This window comes from Camelina sativa, chromosome 15 (genome assembly GCF_030686135.1).
Source record: "Camelina sativa cultivar CO46 ecotype springtype chromosome 15, ASM3068613v1".
NCBI lineage: Eukaryota > Viridiplantae > Streptophyta > Magnoliopsida > Brassicales > Brassicaceae > Camelina > Camelina sativa.
Window position 1 is genome coordinate 12,350,738 of NC_141894.1, and position 20,439 is coordinate 12,371,176.

General features: G+C 38.3%; 2 protein-coding genes and 1 non-coding gene across 3 annotated transcripts; 2 read left to right on the forward strand and 1 right to left on the reverse strand.

The window, feature by feature from the left end:
* Nucleotides 1–11,333: 11,333 nt before the first annotated feature.
* On the forward strand, nucleotides 11,334–11,440 carry LOC147926549 (small nucleolar RNA R71). The gene has a single exon (XR_015583214.1). It is a non-coding gene; the product is annotated as a small nucleolar RNA R71 (small nucleolar RNA).
* Nucleotides 11,441–17,008: 5,568 nt separating this feature from the next.
* Nucleotides 17,009–17,713, reverse strand: LOC147926550 (uncharacterized). Its single transcript, XM_087487097.1, has one exon. The coding sequence runs from the start codon at nucleotides 17,711–17,713 to the stop codon at nucleotides 17,009–17,011; it is 705 nt and encodes a 234-aa protein (XP_087343223.1).
* Nucleotides 17,714–18,778: 1,065 nt separating this feature from the next.
* Nucleotides 18,779–20,271, forward strand: LOC104746643 (putative cysteine-rich repeat secretory protein 32). Its single transcript, XM_010468165.2, has 2 exons — nucleotides 18,779–19,223; nucleotides 19,624–20,271. Exons 1-2 carry the CDS (start codon nucleotides 18,894–18,896, stop codon nucleotides 20,062–20,064), a joined length of 771 nt encoding a protein of 256 aa, XP_010466467.1. The 5' UTR covers nucleotides 18,779–18,893; the 3' UTR covers nucleotides 20,065–20,271.
* The last annotated feature ends 168 nt before the right edge of the window (nucleotides 20,272–20,439 follow it).

The following is a 20,439-nucleotide window of genomic DNA, read 5'->3' on the forward strand; positions in this document are numbered from 1 at the left end:
GAACTGAGACGGTGAAAATCTCAAACTCTTTGATGGCTCAACGTATTCAGCAGTTCTCTCTCACTCTCATTGGGAGATTGATGAACCCGACGGTCCAGCGTATGGAATCTCTATTGGCTAATTTGCCAAAGATCTGGAAGCTTGAAGAGAGGGTTGAAGGTGCTGATTTGGGACAGGACACTTTTCAGTTTAACTTTCAAACCGAGGAAGATCTTCAAGGGGTGCTAAGGAACGGTCCTTACCATTTCGATAACAAGATGTTATCATTGGTTCGGTGGGAACCCATCATATCCGATACTTACCCTTCTGCTATTAACTTTTGGGTGAAAGTTTCAGGGATCCCAATGCACTTTTGGGAGGCTGCAACCCTCCAGGCTATTGGTAAGAAAGTAGGAATTCTCCGTGATGTAGATGAGGAATCTGGTAGCTTGTTTGTCACTGTAAATGGGTTTAATCCTCTCATTTTTCACCTGGTGGTTCCGTTTAACACTGGTGATGAGGTGGTGGCCTCACTAGAGTATGAGAAGCTCCTTGGTTTTTGCAGTCACTGTTTCAGGCTAACACATGATGTGAAGTTTTGTCGAGAGCTAAGCAAGAATGAGGGGGGTCATGGTCAGGGTGAAGGTGTTGATAGGAGAGGAGGTCCATGGAATAAGCCATTGGTAAAACCGATTGTTCAACACTTTGAAGGGGCCTGGGAAAAGCCAAGGAAGTTTGTTAAGCGCTCATTGGATTTTAATTCAGAGGTAACCAGAGATAGGGATCATCAGCAGCAGCGTATTGGTGAGAGCTCAAAGAGTGGTTTCAGATATCAGGCAAAGAATCAGGGAGATATGGGTCAGCAAAGGGTTTCTGGGAGATATACGGAGGGTAGAGAGGGTCCGGGTACTGTTATGGTTCAACAAGCACGACGCATCCTCCTAGAAAGGGGAATGGACCGGCCTAGCCTAAGCCTTTGTATCAGGCGAAGCAGAATAATGGTTCGAAGGTTGGGGGTGTTCTTGAGCCTGAAGTCCCTTTGGCTGCTGATATGGTGGACCGAGAGAAGGATGCACTGATGGAGGATGCTACTGGGGCTAGTAAAGGAGACAATGAGGCTGGTTTCTCTGTGAGTTCTGATGATCTCCTTGAGGATGGGGAATACCAGGAGGGTGAGGGTCAAGCTGACGATAATGCGGAGGATGATGAGGATGCTCAGTCGGATACAGAGAAGGGTGTGTCAGAGACCGATGATGACGCTCCACAAGGTACCACTTCGCTCTCTCCTTCCCTTGTTAAGGATTTGGGGCATGTTAATAAGGCTATGAAAAAAATTGAGTTGGGAAATTCAAAGGTTGTCAAGGTAAAGAGAGCTGGTCTCTTGGCCTCTAAGGGTGGTAGGGATAAAAGACATGTTGTAGCTATAGCTTCGCCTGGTAAAAGATTATTAGCTAAGGCTCTATTGTTGAAAACTGCAGGTGATGCTGCAAAGAGTAAAGGGATTGCCAGGCCAAACCAGAAGAAGTCAGAGGGTGGCATTATGGGAGGAGGAACCCGCAAACTGAAGAAAGGGATGGTGGCTCTCCCGAAACCGCCGGCTCAAACGTGAAGATCATGAGTTGGAACTGTCAGGGCATTGGTGCGGATATGACAGAGAACTATTTGAAGGATTTGTGGAAGCAGAATAAACCAGATGTTTTATTTTTATCAGAAACAAAAAAATGTTTTTCATATTTACAAAAGTTTCAGAATAAATTTTGTTATCATCATTTGTATACGGTTGAACCCTGTGGGTCTAGTGGTGGTTTAGCTATTTTTTATAATAATAATATAAAACTTGAAGTTCTTTCTGCTTGTGATCGGTTCATTGATGTTCAAGCTTTTTTGGGATCTCAAATCTTTTTTATTACTTTTGTTTATGGAGATCCCGTCCCCGGGTGTAGACAGGTGGTTTGGGACAAATTAATTCAAATTGGTGCTATTCGGCAGGATCCTTGGTTTATGATTGGTGATTTTAATGAACTAATTGGTAATCATGAAAAATCGGGAGGTGCGATAAGACCAGCTTCATCCTTCCTTCCGTTTATCTCAATGATTAGAAAATGTGGGATGTTAGAGTTTTCGTGCTATGGAGATTCTCTTTCATGGCGAGGTGATCGCCGCAATAACCAGGTGGTCCGTTGTAGGTTGGATCGTGCTTTAGGGAACGAAGATTGGCATACACTCTTTCCGTGTTCGCGGGTGGATTATCTGGAAATGATAGGATCGGATCATCGTCCTATATTAGCCTCTTGTGCGAAAGCTGAGGGATGACGTTTTCGTCAATTTCGTTTCGACAAGAGGTGGATGGGGAAAGATGGGTTCTCCGGAGCTGTGGAATCGGGGTGGAATCGTACTAAAAATTTTAGGATACCAATGTTTGTGGATAAAATCAAAAATTGTAGGAATTCTATTTCATGGTGGAGGAAGCAGAATGTTCCGAATAGTAATACCCTTATCTCTTCCCTAAAGACGGCTTTAGAGGATGCTAAAAACGATGATTCCATTTCACAAGCGGAGATTCAAATTATTGAGAAGAAGTTAAAGGATGCATATCATGATGAGGAACTGTATTGGCAACAGAAAAGTCGAAAACTTTGGTTACGGGTGGGGGATAAGAATACTAGTTTCTTTCATGTGTCTACTAAACAGAGGAGGATTAGGAATAAGATTGTGGGACTGTTTGATTCAGAGGATGTTTGGGATGAATCGAATGAAGGTATGGAGAGGATTGCGTCTGATTACTTCAAGAAACTATTTACTCAATCGGATGTGAGTGGTATTTCAGAAATGGTTCAAGCGGTCAGTCCTTTTATCACCGAGCGTATGAATCGGGAGTTAACTAAGGATATATCAGAGTTAGAAGTTCGTAAGGCCTTATTTGCAATGCATCCGGAGAAAACCCCGGGTCCGGATGGGATGACCGCACTTTTCTTTCAGAGGTTTTGGCCGCATCTTAAAGGGGATCTGGTTGCTCTCGTTAGGGATTTTTTTCGGACTGGGAAATTTGACCCCCGAATTAATGAAACTAATATTTGTCTGATCCCAAAGGTTGATGTGCCTAAGAGGATGGCAGAATTCAGGCCTATTAGTTTGTGTAATGTGGGTTACAAAATTATATCGAAGATTCTGTGCTTCCGTTTAAAAAAGATTTTGCCCTCGATTATTTCGGAAACACAATCGGCCTTTGTGTCTGGACGGTTAATTACAGATAATATTCTGGTGGCACAAGAGATGCTTCATGGTTTACAGACTAATCGGATGTGCAATTCGGATTTCCTGGCTTTCAAAACGGATATGAGTAAGGCATATGACCGAGTAGAATAGGATTTTCTGAAGGCGGTCCTAATAAGGCTAGGATTTGATTCCAGATGGATTTCTTGGATAATGTGGTGTGTGAGTTCGGTTTCCTATCAGGTGTTGCTTAATGGTCAACCACGTGGCTCCATTTTGCCAAAACGAGGCCTGCGACAGGGGGATCATTTATCCCCTTATCTGTTTATTTTGTGTACAGAAGTGCTGATTGCTAATATAAAAAAGGCAGAGAGGGAAGGAAAAATATCAGGCATTAAGATTGCCCGAGATTCCCCCCTATTTCTCATTTGTTGTTCGCGGATGATAGTCTATTTTTCTGCAAAGCGGATGAAGAACAATGTTCAACGGTTATGGATGTCATAGGCAATTATCGTAAAGCATCCGGCCAGGAGGTAAATTTAGATAAATCATCGATCATGTTTGGTAAAAAGGTGCCTGCAGAGGTCAAGGACAAGGTTAAATCTGTCATTGGAATTTCTAATGAAGGGGGAATGGACTCCTATTTGGGAATTCCAGAGAGCCTAAGTGGTTCCAGAGTACAAGTTTTCGGTTACGTTTGGGATAGGTTGAACGACCGGGTTAATGGTTGGACGGCAAAATTTTTATCTAAGGGAGGAAAGGAAGTTTTATTAAAGTTGGTGGCCTTGGCCCTTCCTACGCATGTTATGTCCTGTTTCAAACTTCCTCAAGGATTAACATCCAAATTGACGAGTGCTATTTCCAATTTTTGGTGGAGCTCTGATGGGAACGATCGGGGGCTCCACTGGGTGGCTTGGGATAAAATATGTAAAGATAAAGCTGAGGGAGGATTGGGATTTCGGGATTTGGAGATTTTTAATGATGCTTTATTAGCCAAACAGTATTAACGTTTAATACAATTTCCGAATTCTTTGTTTGCTCAAGTTTTTAGGAGTCGATATTTCAGGAACAAGCATCCGTTAATGGCAAAAAACCATATTCTCCCTCCTTTGGATGGAGAAGCATTTTCTCAACTAAAAGTATAGTGGAAAAAGGATCCCAATGGACGATTGGCTCAGGGTTCAATGTATCGGTTTGGCGTGATCCATGGATCCCTGACCAACACCCTCGATCTGCACAGGGTAGGGGACAGCATCTGCACCCAAATTTAATGGTAAACCATCTGATTAATCCTCAGACTAAAAAATGGCATTTACCTATACTTCAGGATTATATGGATCCGGAGGATATCCAAATTATTCTTAGTTTGCCAATTAGCAAATCTTTTAGGCCAGATAGGGAAAATGGAAAATCTTTTAGCAGATCATCCGTGGAAGCGTAGTGCTCTAGTCGGAGTCAAAGTCATATACTTAGAGTTTGAACTACTAGCGATTGAATTTTGTTAGTTGGTTTTTCCCATTTGGATGTATTTGATCTATTGATTGGTTGGAATAAAGTTTTCGAACTTTTTTTTGGGTATGATAATAATAATAATCTTTGATACCCGAGGAGATGGGTGCACCACCAACTGATAAGAGTCTTGACTTAAGGCATATATGATCTGCTGATCCAATTATTTTTATTATTTTAATTACTTGTTGACTTGTATAATTTTGTTGCCAACTCCACATCTTGGGGATAAGCAAAACAACAACTACTCTTTCTCTACTCCACTGATAGTTTGATATCGGGTCGGTATTCGGTTAAGTCAGGTTATAAGGTAGCTCAAGCTATGAAGGCGGAAATTGAGGTTGGTCCCAATGTTAATGCCCTGAAGGCTAAGGCATGGGACCTCCCGGTACCACCTAAAATCAAACACTTTTTCTGGCAGTTCGCCTCGGGTTCCCTTCCGGTGACAATGCGATTAGCCTCCCGGGGAGTTAATTGTGACACAATATGCAAGAGATGTGAATTGGAGGAAGAGTCTATTAATCATACCTTATTTGAGTGTCCTCATTCACGTCAGGTTTGGGAGAGAATTTTTGATGGACCTGACATGGATAAATTTCCGGTTGGTTCAATCTATTCGAATTTAGATTTTATATATGGCAAAGGTTTAGCTCATATGGCTTTGGCACTACTCATAGCTCGATCCCATGGTTGGTCTGGTTTTTATGGAAGGATAGGAATAACAAAGTTTTTCAAGGACTACAATCAGAACCAATGGATATTATTAATCAGGCTTTACGTGAGCAATTGTGGTGGAAGGAATCACAATTAACCACAAGGGTTGATTCCGTTCCGACGGATTCGCTGATTACGCTGGAATCGTCAATTCACTGTCAGGTGGATGGCTCGTGGAAAGCCACAGAGCCTCATTCAGGGTTAGGCTGGTGGTGTGGTGATGGTGAGAATCAGACTTTGGTAATGGGTGCCAAATGTCAGCGTCGCAGTACATCCCCACTTCATTCAGAGTTAGAAGCATTATTATGGGCGATGGAGTGTATCCGTTCCAGAGGGATTGATTGCCGGCGATTCGAGACGGATTCTGCAGAGTTGGTAGCAATGGTACAAGTTCCGGAGGAGTGGCCGGCCTTCTCGACGCTTCTAGAGGAGTTTCAGGTGCTTAGTGCTTCAATGCCTTTTTCACCCTTACCAAGATCCCAAGGACGTCCAATGTGAAGGCTGATTGCTTAGCTCGTTCTTCTAGAGATTTAGTTTCAGAGTCGTCTTTTGTAAGCACTTTTTCTCCAGTTTGGGCAACCAATCGAGGAGTTTTATTTTAATTATTTAATGTGAGGTTGACAAAAAAAAAAAAAAAAAAACCTTTTAAAACCTTTTTAAAAACATTGTAAAACCGTTTACAAGGTGTTTAAAAACCGTTTAAAAATCTTTTTAAAAACCATTTGAAAACATTTTAAAAACTTTTTAAAAACCTTTTAAAAACCTTTTAAAAACTTTGTAAACGCTTTTACAAGGTGTTTAAAAAACCTTTTAAAACTCTTTAAAAAATCTTGTAAAAGACTTTACAAGGTGTTTATAAGGTAGAAACCTTATAAAACCTTGTTAATTTTTTTTGACGGGAAAAATTTTGGCGGGAAAATTTTTTTTGTCGAAATTTTTTTTGGCGGGAAATTTTTTTCGGAAAATTTTTGGCGGGAAAATATGTCGGAAATTTTTTTGGCGGGAAAATTTTGTTTTTCTTTCTATTGATTAAAATATTTTTCATCTAAGGGTATAATAGTCATTAAAAATTAAAGGAGGATAAAAATAAAAAATAGCCAAAAAAGGGGATATTTTTGAAAAGGGGTATACCAAAAAGGGTATTTTTAACAAATTCTCAAGATTTAATACTATATTATACGAGTATATATTTATTATTTATTATACTGGGAAGAATTTTTTTTTTTATCAACCATTGGGCCACAACTGGCCGGCCCATTAGCCAAATTCCTACATTCATAGGAACCGGGACTCGATCTCGGGTGTGATGGTGCCTTCTACAAATGAACTTACCTTCTGCCACTGCACTAAGGTCACTTCACATACTGGGAAGATTTTGATTTAAAGTTATGATTCTCCTAACATATTTCTTTGATTGTAGTTGCAAATTATTTTGAATTATCATATAATACATATGATTGATAGTTATGTAGATTTTTTTCTATATATGAGCATTCTTGAGGAGTTCTAAGCTATTTCTGGAGAAATATGTTCCACGAGTAGAAATATGTGGCTAAGTACGTGGTGGGAAGCTTGTTGTGGGTGTTGTTTCATTGTTTTTGGTGGAGAATCTTCTTGTTAACAGGTGAGTGTGTGATCATGGCTGATCTAAGCAATTAGGTGTGTTTTTGTGTGATTTTGGTGTTGATTGCTTATGTGCTTGTTTGTGAGTGTTTGTCATGGTGTTTGTGGCCTTTGGAGGACGGTTTTGGCATCACGGAGACGAGAGGAGAGGAAGGAGATCGCGTTCGGTGTTGCTTCGCGTGACTGCATCGATCGGTGCAAGGTGTTCATCGGTTGACACAGCTAAGGATTTGATTGAGACGCGAGGTTACATCGGTCGATGCAAGAGGCGTTGCACGTGTGTTGGTTGATGCAAGGAGTGCGTCGGTCGATGCATGAGTAGTTGTCTGGTTTGCTTGTTTTTATGTATTTTTTGTGTTTGTCTTTTCGCTTGTGTGTATAGCCCAATAGATGGGAGAATCGCCTCACTGAGTATTTGTGATAATATTCACATATCTCAATTGGTGTTTGTGGTGTAGGTAAAAGCAAAGTGTGATCGTGGAATCAAGGCAATGAAGAGGAGGATGTTCTAGAAGCTCGTTGATGTGTTGTCTTACTTTTGTTAGGTTGCTAGAGTTGGATCTTTATAATGCTGCCTAGAATTGCTGGTTCCTTGGTTTATGTTATTCTTTTGAAATTTATGAATTTGTCGTGGAATACTAATATTGGCTATTTAAGTATTTCTTGGATAATTGATTGTTTAATGTTGGTTATTTCCGCTGTTTGTTTTGAACGATGTTAGGTTGTTAGTGAGTATGAAATCAATAGTTAATTATTTTATTAGAAAAAATTGTGTTGGATCGTTTTAATTATTATACATCAAATATTATACACCAATATTTGTTATGACTTTATGTTTTTTATGTTGTTGCTACTATGATGTAGGATATTTCTAATCTTAACACAATATTCAATTATATGACAACATGTTTAATTATATAATGTTTAAAAAACAAACAAAAGAATTCAGTAACACATGCATGGGGTTGACTACATATGATTCGTGTATTTTCGTTATCACTCGATTTGTTTATTTGATAATATGGATAGAAAATATACATGTCGAATTAACTAGCAGCTTGGAGTTGATTTTACAGCTTCAAAATTCAAACTATATATTTATAGTTAAGTTAAGCTATTATTTGCATCAAATAAAATAAACTTACTCCAAGATAATATTATAATTATTATACTTTCAATGACAACATGTCCACAATTCAATATCTTAATAACATTATTATTTAATAGCAAGCGCATGTTTTTTCAGGCGAATCGGGTGACACCTGATAACATCTTCCGTGATGCAAGTTTACCTTGAATTCTTACCTTGGATGTATTGATCAGTGGCTTATGGACTCTCTTCAGGCCAAGACATTTTTCATACATCTCCTTTCCTCTCCATTTTCTCACTTCCAAAGGGCAGATTTCTCCCAAATTGTTTTTTTTATATAATCAAAGGTGTAAGCAAATACTGGAGTCATCGGTAATTTACCTACCCCTCGCTTCCAAGCTTTGTGTGATCATTTGACTCAAGAGTAGAATAATGAGGTCACATGTAATTTACCTACCCCTCTAAACTGATCAAAATCATCTCATCTTTTATCCCTTTTTCTGATCTTTTTTTTTTAAACACGGAAGGGAAGAGAGAAGGGAGACATACTTTGAAAAATTGCACTGTCTTGTATGGCCCGAAGAAGAAGTCTAGTCAACTGATTTCCAACTCCCTAGGCAAGATAATTAAGTCCAATTAAAATCCTGATAAAAGTTGAGACAACGTTAGATCAATCAGATATCTATTGAATAAGGGCTTTCAGGATTGTTAATAAGGCTCATAGTCTTTCTAAGCTTCAGTTCTGAGATCAAGCATAAACAAATAATCATTAGAGTGTTAGCCAAATAAAAGAAATCATTAATCAAGATCATAATTCCCAAAGACAAAAAGAAAAATTTGAAAAATTTGACTCAAACTTTATGGTTTTGACTGATACAACTGAAACTCAAAAACAAAAACATAGTTAGTAACTAACCTCTCCCAGACTTAAACAACATTGTCCCCAGTGTTATCAATCTTAAGATTGGTAAAAGAAAAATAAAATAATTATAAATAGAAATCAAAAGAAAAAGAAAAACCTACCAGTGGGTTGCCTCCCACTAAGCGCTTGTTTTCAGTCATTAGCTTGACTTGGCTGGAGCTCAGGCATCCGGTGGATTGGAAATTGGCAAGGAATGCTTCTGAGAGAATGTCCTCTTCATCCAAGGTGGTGTATAAGCTTTAGGGGCATGAGCTCTGCCAAGGATGTGAGGAACAGGACCAGGGCGGGATTTAGGGATGGGTTTGCTTCTTTTAATCCCTCCAAAATCATCAACAGAAGAAACAAGCGCTCTATGATAATCTTGTGGCTTGGTTAACTGCAAAAAAGTTTTTGTATCTTTGAAATTCTTGTTGATGATATGAGGAAGTTTAGGAGAAGGAGATGCATACCTTGGCCTTACATGAGGACTCTCGAGTGTGGATTGGTGACTATTCTGTTTGGGAACAGGTTTCTGACTTGGAGCTTCAACTTTGACAAGTTTTGTCTCGGCCGTGGAGGGGTGTCGACCGACACTAATGTTGTGTCGATCGACACTGAGCCTGATGCTCGTGTTGCAGCAACTTCCTCAACAGAAAAAGTTTGTCCATCAATAGTAGGAGCCGTCCTCAGCTTATCCATCTCAAAATTCATACTCAAACCATCCACATTCAGTGCTATTTGTCCCTTCTGCACATCAATGATGGCACCAGCTGTAGCCAAGGAAGATCTTCCTAAGATGAGAGGTTCTTTAAGCTCTGTATCATACTTCAGCATCACAAAGTCAGTGGGAATCATGAAGTTTCCAACCTTAACTGGAATATCCTCTAAAACACCTTCAGGAATTCTTCGGGATCGATCAGCTAGGATTAGAGAAATCTGAGTTGGCTTGAATTTTGTCATCTCAAGTCTCACAACAACAGAATGTGGCATCAAATTGATGCTAGAGCCAAGATCACAAAGTGAGTGAGCAAACCTTCCTGTGGAGATAGAACAATTTAACACAAAACTTCCAGGATCTGGTAACTTCTTAGCATTCCTACATTGAATTATTGCACTCTCTTCCTTATAGACAACCACCTCCTGCTTCCTCTCTTTCCTCCTTTGAACAGGCTGGTTCAACAGAATTGCACTAACATCCTTAGTTAGCAAAGCTCCTTCCTCAGGGCTTAAACCATTGGATACCATTCTCTTAACATAGCGCTTGAGTGGTGGTGAAAGCTTTACTGCATCAATCAAAGGCATCTCAATCATCACCTTATCCATCATTGCTTTGCATCTAGCTTCCTCCATCTCATGCTTGGACTTTCTTGGCTTAGGAAAAGGAATCTTAGGTTTGTACAGCCTCTCAACTGCTGGAACATGAGATTTTGCAGTTTCTGGTTCTGTCTGAGATGAGTGTCGACCGACACCATCATCTGGGTTTGAAAAATTCATCGATTTCTCTCCTTTTTCTGCAGAAGCAATTTCACCATCATCTTCATCGCTCACTGATATGGCATTGCAAGCATGTCTGGGGTTTGACTCAGTTCTTGCTGGAAGAACACTCTCTTGCCGTTTAACAGACCCAGCAGTCTGTGCAACTTGAACCTCTAGCTTCTTAACATGAACATTCAATGCATCAATCTTTCCATTAAGCTCAGTGTAGACATTATCGCTCTTACCATTGAATGTCACTGTCAACTGCTCCTGACCCTGCAAAAGTTGCTCTAGCATGGCTTCCATCTACTCTCAGAAGAATTCTTAAGAGGGGGAGACTGATAGGATTAGTTCCCATAGGTTCTGGTTTAACTGGTATTCTGTTGTTGCTGCTGATACTCTGGCTTGGAAGTATAGCCTGAAGAGTTCCCACTCTAAGGCCTGTTGCCTTGCTGATTACTGAATCTCTGACCTTGATACCCAGCTCCATACACATAGTTGACATTTTCCTCTGTATTCTCTGGCTCTGGCTCAAATGTCTCAACCTCAGCAGCAAATTGGACTGACTTCTTGCCCACAAGGAGATTGTGCACTAAATCCAGCTTAGCATTAACATAAGCTAACTGGTTTGAATCAAATCCTCCATGCAATCTCTTCCTTTCAGCATCTGCTCCCTTAGTGCTATTGCTAGAGGCCAAATTCTCAATCAAATCTTCAGCATCTTCTGGAAATCTTGTTTTGAAATTTCCATGACTTGCAGCATCCAAGGCTAACTGATACTTCCAGTCACACCCTCTGAAAAAGATACTCAGCAGTTGTACCCTTGAAAAACCATGGTGTGGACAGTCCCTCTAATAAGCTTTGAATCTCACCCAAGCTGCCTTGAAAGCTTCATCTTGCCCTTGCTTGAATGAAGATATCTTGACTCTCAGCTCATCAGACATTGCATCATCATAAAAATAATTAAGGAAGGCCACCTTAATTTGTTGCCAAGATGTCAAAGATCTAGCTGGCAACTGTTTTAACCAGTGAGATGCTTCTCCTGCAAATGAGTATGGGAAGAGCTTGCAGTAGATGAAGTCTTCAATCACACCATTGGCCTTGATACTAGTCACAAGATCCTCAAAATGCTCAATGTGGTCCAAAGGCTTCTCATTGGGCAGGTTTAAGAAAGGTCTCTGCCTAACTAGCTGGAAGTAAGCATGCTTCAGCTCAAAATCATTCCTTTGGAATGGAGGAGGAACAATTGCAGATCGGTTCTGATAAACCAGGTCAGCTCTGTTGAAGTCAGCAATGGTCCTGATCAAGTCCCGGTTATTCTCATATCTTCGAACCAGGTTTTGGACGTGGTTTACAGCTCCATGTCCGTCTGCAGGAAGGGGGTGTCGATCGACACAACCTTGGTGTCGGTCGACACCATCGACACCAGCAGCTGGCTCGTCGACAACAGCAATTTCAGCAATCACATTTCCTTTTGCATCAAGGTTTTGGCCATGCTCATTGCGCAAGTGGCCCTCTTGATCCCTCAAAGCACCATCCTCATCACGCATCAGAATGATTGTGTTAACCATCTTCAAGGATTTGGCTGCTTTTCGGTTTTCACGCTTAAGTTTTCCCAACTCCTGGTTTGAAAGCTTCAAAGTTGGACCACTCTTATTGTTTCTAGTGTTAGGCCTAGGAGGCATGCACCTGAAACACACAAGAGAAAAGAAAACAAAAGCGTGTAAGTTTCAAATAAAAAAAAAAGTTTAGATAAAATCAAAAACTCAAATCTAATGGTAGATCAAAGAGTCCCCGGCAATGACGCCAAAATTTGATGTGCTCAAATTTACCCTAGAGCTACTCTCTCAAATTAAGAGATCACTGCAGTACTTAGGGGTTGAATTCCACAAGGACTCTAGATTACACAATAAATTGTAGAGATTTATAATTATACTAAACAGATTAGTTTAAATAAAAAAAAGCAATGCAGAATAATAAATAAAAGCTGTGAAAATGCAATGGATTAAAAAGCTAGGCCTAGGGAATTTCTCAGGAAATTACAAATTATTAAATCAAGAAATAAATTATGATTCAAGCAATTAAGAATAGATCTAGAACTCTAAACACTTTTGTAAATTAAATCAGTTCTCACTGCAAATAATATCTAAATTTAAAACTAGAAAATCCAAATCTCTTTGCTAAATTCTAGGTAATAAATCAGCTTTAAAAACAAGTTTAGATTGTTCACAAAATTATTAATTCAAATCTCTTTGCAAGAAATAATTTTTCTTATCAAAAGGTTTTATTAGGAAAATCAATTATATTCTCATATCAATCAATAATCCTAAGTTCTAAATCCAGATGACTAATCAAAGATCTAGCATTAAGAACAACCTATGATGAAGATCTAGAAAGATATTGAATCATAAATAAACAGATCTAATAATTCATAAAAACCCTATGAAAAAACCCTGAACCTAACAAGCAAATTACTCAGACATATTCAATGAAACACAAATCATCATTCTGAAAAACATGCAATAGATATTAAAAGAGTAAAGAAGGAGTTTAGAAATTCTTCTCTCTACAAAGGAGTTTAGATCTCTCTTTCTCCCAAAGCTCTCAAAATCTCTCAGGGTTGCAGAAAAATAGATTTTCTAGAAAATAACTTAATCGTTTGTAAAACCTAAAAATACTATTTATATGTCCTAAAACACGTCAGGGATTAATCTTGCATTTATGAAAAACTTTGGGGCAGATTTTTACAAATCTTCCAAAACTTGGGTTTTCTTGCGGCTAACATGGGTGTCGACCGACACCAAGAGTGGTGTCGATCGACACCATCTCCTCTGATCGATTCCGAGTTGATTTCCTCCGGATTATTGCTCCAAACTGATCTAAATTGCTCCACTTTGCTCCTTTCATGCCAAAATCCTAGAAAACCTATAAAGATTCAAAACATTCTAAAAAACACATCAAAAAACTCTAAAAAACTCCTTATATCATGGTTAGAAACTACAAAAACCATGATATATCAGACATCAGTTTGACAGAAAAAATAATATTACATAGACATTACATTATACATATATATGTGGTTTTATAATACACAATATATAAATTCGTTTCTCCTTTTTTTAATTATTTTAGAATGCATATAATACAATTACAGTTGATAGAGTAAATAGTACAATTACAACATTTAGTTTAATTTACAACATTAGGTAATTTAAATCGACAACATCGACATGTATGATTTTCCTGAAACCACGTAACAACACACTCCTCGTCATACTCATTTCCACATGGTAATCATATGCGTGTATTTTCAGAAGCATATTCTTGAAGACATATACTTTTTTTTGTTAAAAGGTTTCTTGAAGACATATACACATGTGTTATTTTTGTCCCTTTTGTTTCTTCGGTAAATTACCTATCAACTGTAATTGCTTGACTTGATTTTTTGATATGCATCAGTTACTCTAAATTTTCAAAGAGCATTCACTTCCAATGATAACATCTGGCTCCAACAAGCTATAGAAGATTCCTCTGAATCAAGTCACGTGGACAAAAAGGTAATTGCTTCTTGAGTAACTGGCCTTTGTAAAGGTTGACTTGATTCAGAGGAATCTTCTATAGCTTGTTGGAGCCAGATGTTATCATTGGAAGTGAATGCTCTTTGAAAATTCACCGTTAATGTAAAAGTTAGAATGCTTGATGTTGGATAGTTAACCGAAAACATGAGCTCCTTTGCAGTAAGAACAAGACTTCTTAAAATAGTGTCTGCTTCGGAAAATTGTACACCTTCGTCGATGAGCGAGTTAAAGAAATCTTCTTTATCTACAGATGAATCTTCGTAGATGAAATCTGTTGCATTGAAATAATATTACTTCAATTCAAATCTTGAACCCAGGAAATAATATGACCTAATCGGTCCCTTGCATTATATAGATTAACCAATGACTATCTTATGTGAAAGATTTTTGTGAACTACGGTTCTAATTGGCCAAGCACCACACTATTGCATCGTTGAACTATCAGCAAACCATCAGCAAGACCTCGCCATGGACAAATATGCAATTCTTTTTTTGATAATATGTAATTTTATTATTACTTAAAAGTAGCAGAACGATTTTATTATTATTAATAACACACATTTGAAAATGGTAATTTATATACTAAAAAGCAATGGTTATTATTTTAATCATATTGGATTCAATTGGTAAACTCCATACCGTTTTAGTATGGTGTGTACCACTTTTAATAGTTACTAGTCAAAAAAAACTATACCAAAATCTTTACTTAAAATGTTACTCTGTTTTTTTTGTACAGTTTCATGTGTTACTATTTTTTACAGTTTAACACTATGTTGTAAAAGCTTATCTTTCCAGCTTACAGATATTTTATACAGTTTTTTTGTATTGTTAATTTTGGTGAAAAGATATTTTCTCATTAATGAATCATAATGTGGTACAAAAGTATTATATACTGTACAATTAGTATACTAGAAGGATAAGCTAAAGGAGACTTAACCATCCTAATATACATTTATAAACTATAGTATAGATATGCTAATAGACCCCCCTCAAGCCGATATTTCTGTAGAAGAATAAAGGCTTGAAATCGACATGCGTTGAAGGAGAAGATGAAAGGGTCCAGGATGAAGAGGCTTCGTCATAATGTCAGCAAGCTGATTCTCAGAACAGAGATGGAAAAGTTTAAGAAAACCTTTCTTAACCTGATCACGAGTAGTATGACAGTCTATCTCGACGTGTTTGGTTCGCTCGTGAAAGACATCATTGCTCGCGATGTATATTGCGGATTTGTTGTCACAAAACAGCTTAGCTTGCGACACAGGTGTGATGCATAGATCATGAAGCATCTGTTGAAACCAGAGTAACTCCTTGGTGGTCTGCGCCATACTCCGATACTCTGCTTCTGTACTACTAGAGCTCACAATGTCCTGTTTCTTCGATTTCCAAGATATCAAAGAAGTACCGAGAAAGATACACATACCAGAAACCGATCTGCGAGAGTCTTTGCAAGTTCCCCAGTCAGCATCAGAAAAGCCATTTAAGCAAACCTCTGAATTAGCCGAATAGAAAAGACCTTGTCCAGGACTGTTCTTCAGATATTTGAGGACATTGCGTGCAGCTTGAAAATGAACATCAGTAGGGCATGATAGAAACTGACTGAGGCGATGAACTGCAAACGTGATATCAGGACGTGTAATGCACAAATAGAGTAATCTGCCAATCAACTCTCTATACGGTCGCCCATCCGATAAGAGAACACCAGTGTCTTTAGTGAGTTTCTCCTTTGGGTCCATCGGAACATTCTTCGGTTTACAGCCTAATATACCTGCATCAGTCGACAAATCCAAACAGTACTTCCTTTGACAGACTGATATACCCGTTGCATTCCTGGCTATCTCCAAACCCAGGAAAAATTTTGCAGGTCCTAAATCCTTGATCTTAAACTGATTAGCTAAAGTAGCTTTGACTGCAGCAACCGCCATATCATTGTTGCTAGCATTAAGGATGTCGTCAACGTAAACCAATAAGGCACTGTAAGAAGTACCTTGTTCCTTGACAAACATCGTGTTCTCAACATCAGACTTTACAAAACCATCAGCAAGGAGCGCCTTTGAAAAACATTTGTACCATTGTCTTGATGCCTGTTTCAAGCCATAGATTGACTTGTTGAGCTTACACACTACATTAGGGGGAAGAGAAGTACCAGGAGGTGGTGTGTATCCCTGAGGTAAACTCATATATATTTCCTCATCCAAATCACTATGCAAAAAAGCAGTAGTGACATCCATTTGAGTTAAGCTCCAACCCTTCTTAGCTGCCAAATCCAAAAGAAGTTTCACACTCGCCAATCGTGCAACTGGAGAAAACGTATCAAAGTAATCTACACCCTCCTGTTGTGTGAAACCCTTGGCAACCAAACGAGCTTTATATCGCTCAATATAACCATCGGCATAGTACTTGATGGTATACACCCATTTACAGCCCACCACATTTTTCCCTGGTGGTAATGAAACAACATCAAACGTACCAGCAGCCTTCATAGAATCCATTTCCACATTCATAGCTTTCGTCCAATTCACAGAAGCAATGGCCTGCTGGAAATTTTTTGGTTCTGTTTCGATAGAAACAGAGAGAATATATTCTTGATAGAGAGGTTTGAAATTTGTATAAGTAAGATAGGAAGAGATAGGATAGGGTGTGGTTGTTTTGATGGGTAAAGAAGATGGAGAAATTTGAGTAAGAGAACAATGATAGTCAGAAAGATAACCTGGCACCTTAGATGTTCGCTTTGGTCTGACCTTTGATGATGAAACAGTTGTCGTTTCTGCAGGTACAGTCTCAGAGCCCAAACGAGGAGCACCAGAAGTGGATAGAGGTGATAGCGGTGAATGAGATGACGAAGTGGATAATGACGACAATGGAGGATGTACAGAATGATGATAATGGTCTATGTCATGAGGAAGTGATGAAGGTAAAATGATGTTATCAACCATATGTCTTTTGCCTTTCATCCGAAGTGACCATATTAAAAGCTTCTTCAATACTTGGTATTGGCTTAAGCATCAAGATATGTCGCCGAGTAGACTCATATGACGCATTCAAACCCATCAAGAACTTGGTAACTCGACTTCTTTCTTGAAGCTTCTCCCACAAAGCAGCTGCATTGCACTCACATTTGCCACAAGTACATACCGGCAACTCCACATAGTTTTTGTATTCTTCCCATAAGGTAACCAAAAGAGTATAATAGGAAGTAACATCCAACGATCCTTGTTGAATGGAACTCAATTTCTGCTCTATCTCAAAAACTCTCGGAGCATCATCTCGCTTGTAAAGAGACATTAGGTTCTTCCAAATACCCTCTGCAGTAGATATGAACAACAAACTTGCTCCAATCTTTTTATCAACTGAGTTAATGATCCAAGTAGATACAATATCATTGCAACGAGACCAAGAACCAAAATCACGATGATCATCAGGCGGTTTCTTGATCGTTCCATCTATGAAACCCAGTTTATTCCTAACATTAAGAGCTACACGAACTGACCTTCGCCAAGAGTAAAAATCAGCTCCAGACGTGAGACGATCGGATACAATACTCATCCCCGCATGATCTGAGCTGTGCAAGAAGTACGGATTCTCATACTGATCCATCGGATTCGGAACTGAATTTTGAACCGGAGGAGTCATGATTCAAATCGGCAACAAGATTGTGCGATAAAGAGCAACAACCCAAACTCAATCAACCAAGAGAAAAGCAATTAACCCCAAAAGCACTCGGGTAATCAAAGAAGAACATAGAATCAACACAATCGCAATGAGATTCGCAACAAATGACAAAATGATCTGAGATCGCGAAGCACTCATCGGAAAATGAAAGAAAGCAAATCGGAATTCGAAAAAATCGACGCGAGATGTAACAGAGAGAGAAACAAAGCTCAATCGAGAAAGAAACAGCTTGAATCGAAGATGGAAACGAAGACGAAGCTCAGAATCGTCATCAATAGTGTTTGAAAAAGTTTGTTACGCAGAAGAAAGAATGAGAAATTAGATTTGCTCTGATACCATGTTAACTTTGGTGAAAAGATATTTTCTCATTAATGAATCATAATGTGTCATAATGTGGTACAAAAGTATTATATACTGTACAATTAGTATACTAGAAGGATAAGCTAAAGGAGACTTAACCATCCTAATATACATTTATAAACTATAGTATAGATATGCTAATATGTATGTTACCATTCCGACCCATTATACCCATTGTTTCTTCTCCTACATCACTTTGACACATATATACTTTAACTTGTACTATCTTTTATATATATATATATATATATATATATGCATCCATATATGATGGCTTCTCAACGCCACCACTTGACATAGCAGCATCATATAAGATAACAATGGTCATAAATATTGTTTTAAAAATTAATGCAACGAGGCTTCATCTTTTCCACAATGTTTAAATCTGACTGCTCTTATGATCCTATTAAGGTTAATTAGTCGTTGGATCTCCCTATATATGATCTAGTTTTTCGTCGTGTACATATATAGCTTTGGATCTTTTATGAAAGCAAAGAGAGATTTCTTTGACGTTTTCTAAGAGTTTAAACTTAGTAAAACCTTTAACTTTTTTTTGACTTTTTCATTAGCCCTCCCCATCGCTCGCCGAAAGATACTTAAAACCTTCTCTCGATAGACAACAAAAGAAAAAAAAAAATCGTTTTAAGATTATTAGTTAAACTAGTTACTAAGGAAGACAGTCAGCTATATCCTTCCGAGTCTCTTTTCTAACACCTCGATCACGACGCTTCATTTATCTGAAAACACCCCCTCAAAAAAAAAAAAAAAAAAAACTAAAGCAATGTACTCATCATATTATCTATTTAAATACCTCGTTTGTTTCTATATCTTTTGTATACAAGTACTCATACAAAGCGTTTCATCCCTGAATCTTACCAATGCGTTTCTACACCACAAATGCCTCGCTAGTCAAGGGAAATATAATCCGGGAAGTGCGTACGAGGAAAACCTTAATTATGTCATGAATCATATCTCTACCTATCATTTTCGGGACGGTTTTAGACACACATCTCATGGGGAGGCTCCGAATACTGTCAACATTGTATTCCAATGCCGCGGCGATTCCTATGGGTCTAACTGTGGTTCTTGCTATGCCACCGCAGTCGCCGGGGTAATGTCACTTCAAATATATTAATTAGCCGTCATATATTTTAATATTTACATATTTAATATATAAAAATAAAAACGGCAAATAATTTTTTTGATATGCATCAGTTACTCTAAATTTGGAAACGAAACCAAGAATATAACATATTTTAAACCATTATGAATTAGAGATGTAAGATAATAAATAGATAAGGAGAGAAAATAACCAATTAGCATATAAAATTTAAAGGTGCAGTGCAATACGGAAAGAGAGAGAGAGAGAGAGAGAGAGAGAGAGAGAGAGAGAGAGAGAGAGAGAGAGAGAGAGAGAGAGAGAGAGAGAGATTTTTTTTTTTTTTTTTGATTAATTAGTACGTTGATTATGACACTTTATAACATAGAGTGTATGGATATGAATATGACAGTTTCGGAAGAAATGTCAGAGAAACAAAGGAGGAGTAATATGGTACGACCAATGTTTTCTCAAAGTTAGTACGATCAATTCCCCTCCAACGAAGATGGATTACGAGAATACTTTTCCCATGCACAACCCAAACAACATCAACGGGGATACCCAGTTGTTTAACCAAAAGATTAAGGACTTCCTCTACGACCTGGCTCTGAAGGCGGATAAACCCAAAGCTGATGGCAGCGGTTTGCTATATTACGCGGCTGGGGAGAAGATGCTCGGGAAGAATAAAGTGTATGCAATGGTGCAGTGTACACTAGACATATTTCATTGTAAGGTTTGTTTGGAATGGAGTATTAAGGAGCTTTCCAAGTGTTGCAAAGGTAATAAAGGAGCGAGAGTTTTTGGTACGAGTTGTAATGTTAGATATGAGTTATACCCTTTTGTTAGGACTTGAAAGGCTTTGTGATGATGATTCAGAACATATTCTCTTCACAACTTTCCAATTTTACTTTAGTGTTGCTTACGTTTCCACTATGTTTTTTTTTTAATATATGTTTTGCTCTTATCCCTTTGTTTAGGTCCTAGCCATACCTATTAATAGGGTCCAGAATATTGTTATTCCTCAAAAGGGTTACATTTTTGAAGGTGTATCATTTCTCATTTTTTTGACTGGGTATGGTTTCATCAATTCTTCTCGATTTGATCTGATATTTCTCATTCTATTCAATATTGGTATAAAAATCAGTACATAACACACAAAAACAAAAAAAAACAGACTTAAAAATGTAAAACCTAGCGAATCTAAGTTCTTGCCATTCAAATAGATAGA

What these genes read in the sequence shown, in the direction of transcription:
- LOC147926550 (XM_087487097.1), bottom strand. Translation starts at nt 17,713, where the DNA reads ATGACTCCTCCGGTTCAAAATTCAGTTCCGAATCCGATGGATCAGTAT.
- LOC104746643 (XM_010468165.2), top strand. Translation starts at nt 18,894, where the DNA reads ATGTACTCATCATATTATCTATTTAAATACCTCGTTTGTTTCTATATC. An exon ending in ATGCCACCGCAGTCGCCGGG is followed by an intron (nt 19,224 to 19,623) that starts GTAATGTCACTT and finishes TGAATATGACAG; the next exon opens with TTTCGGAAGAAATGTCAGAG.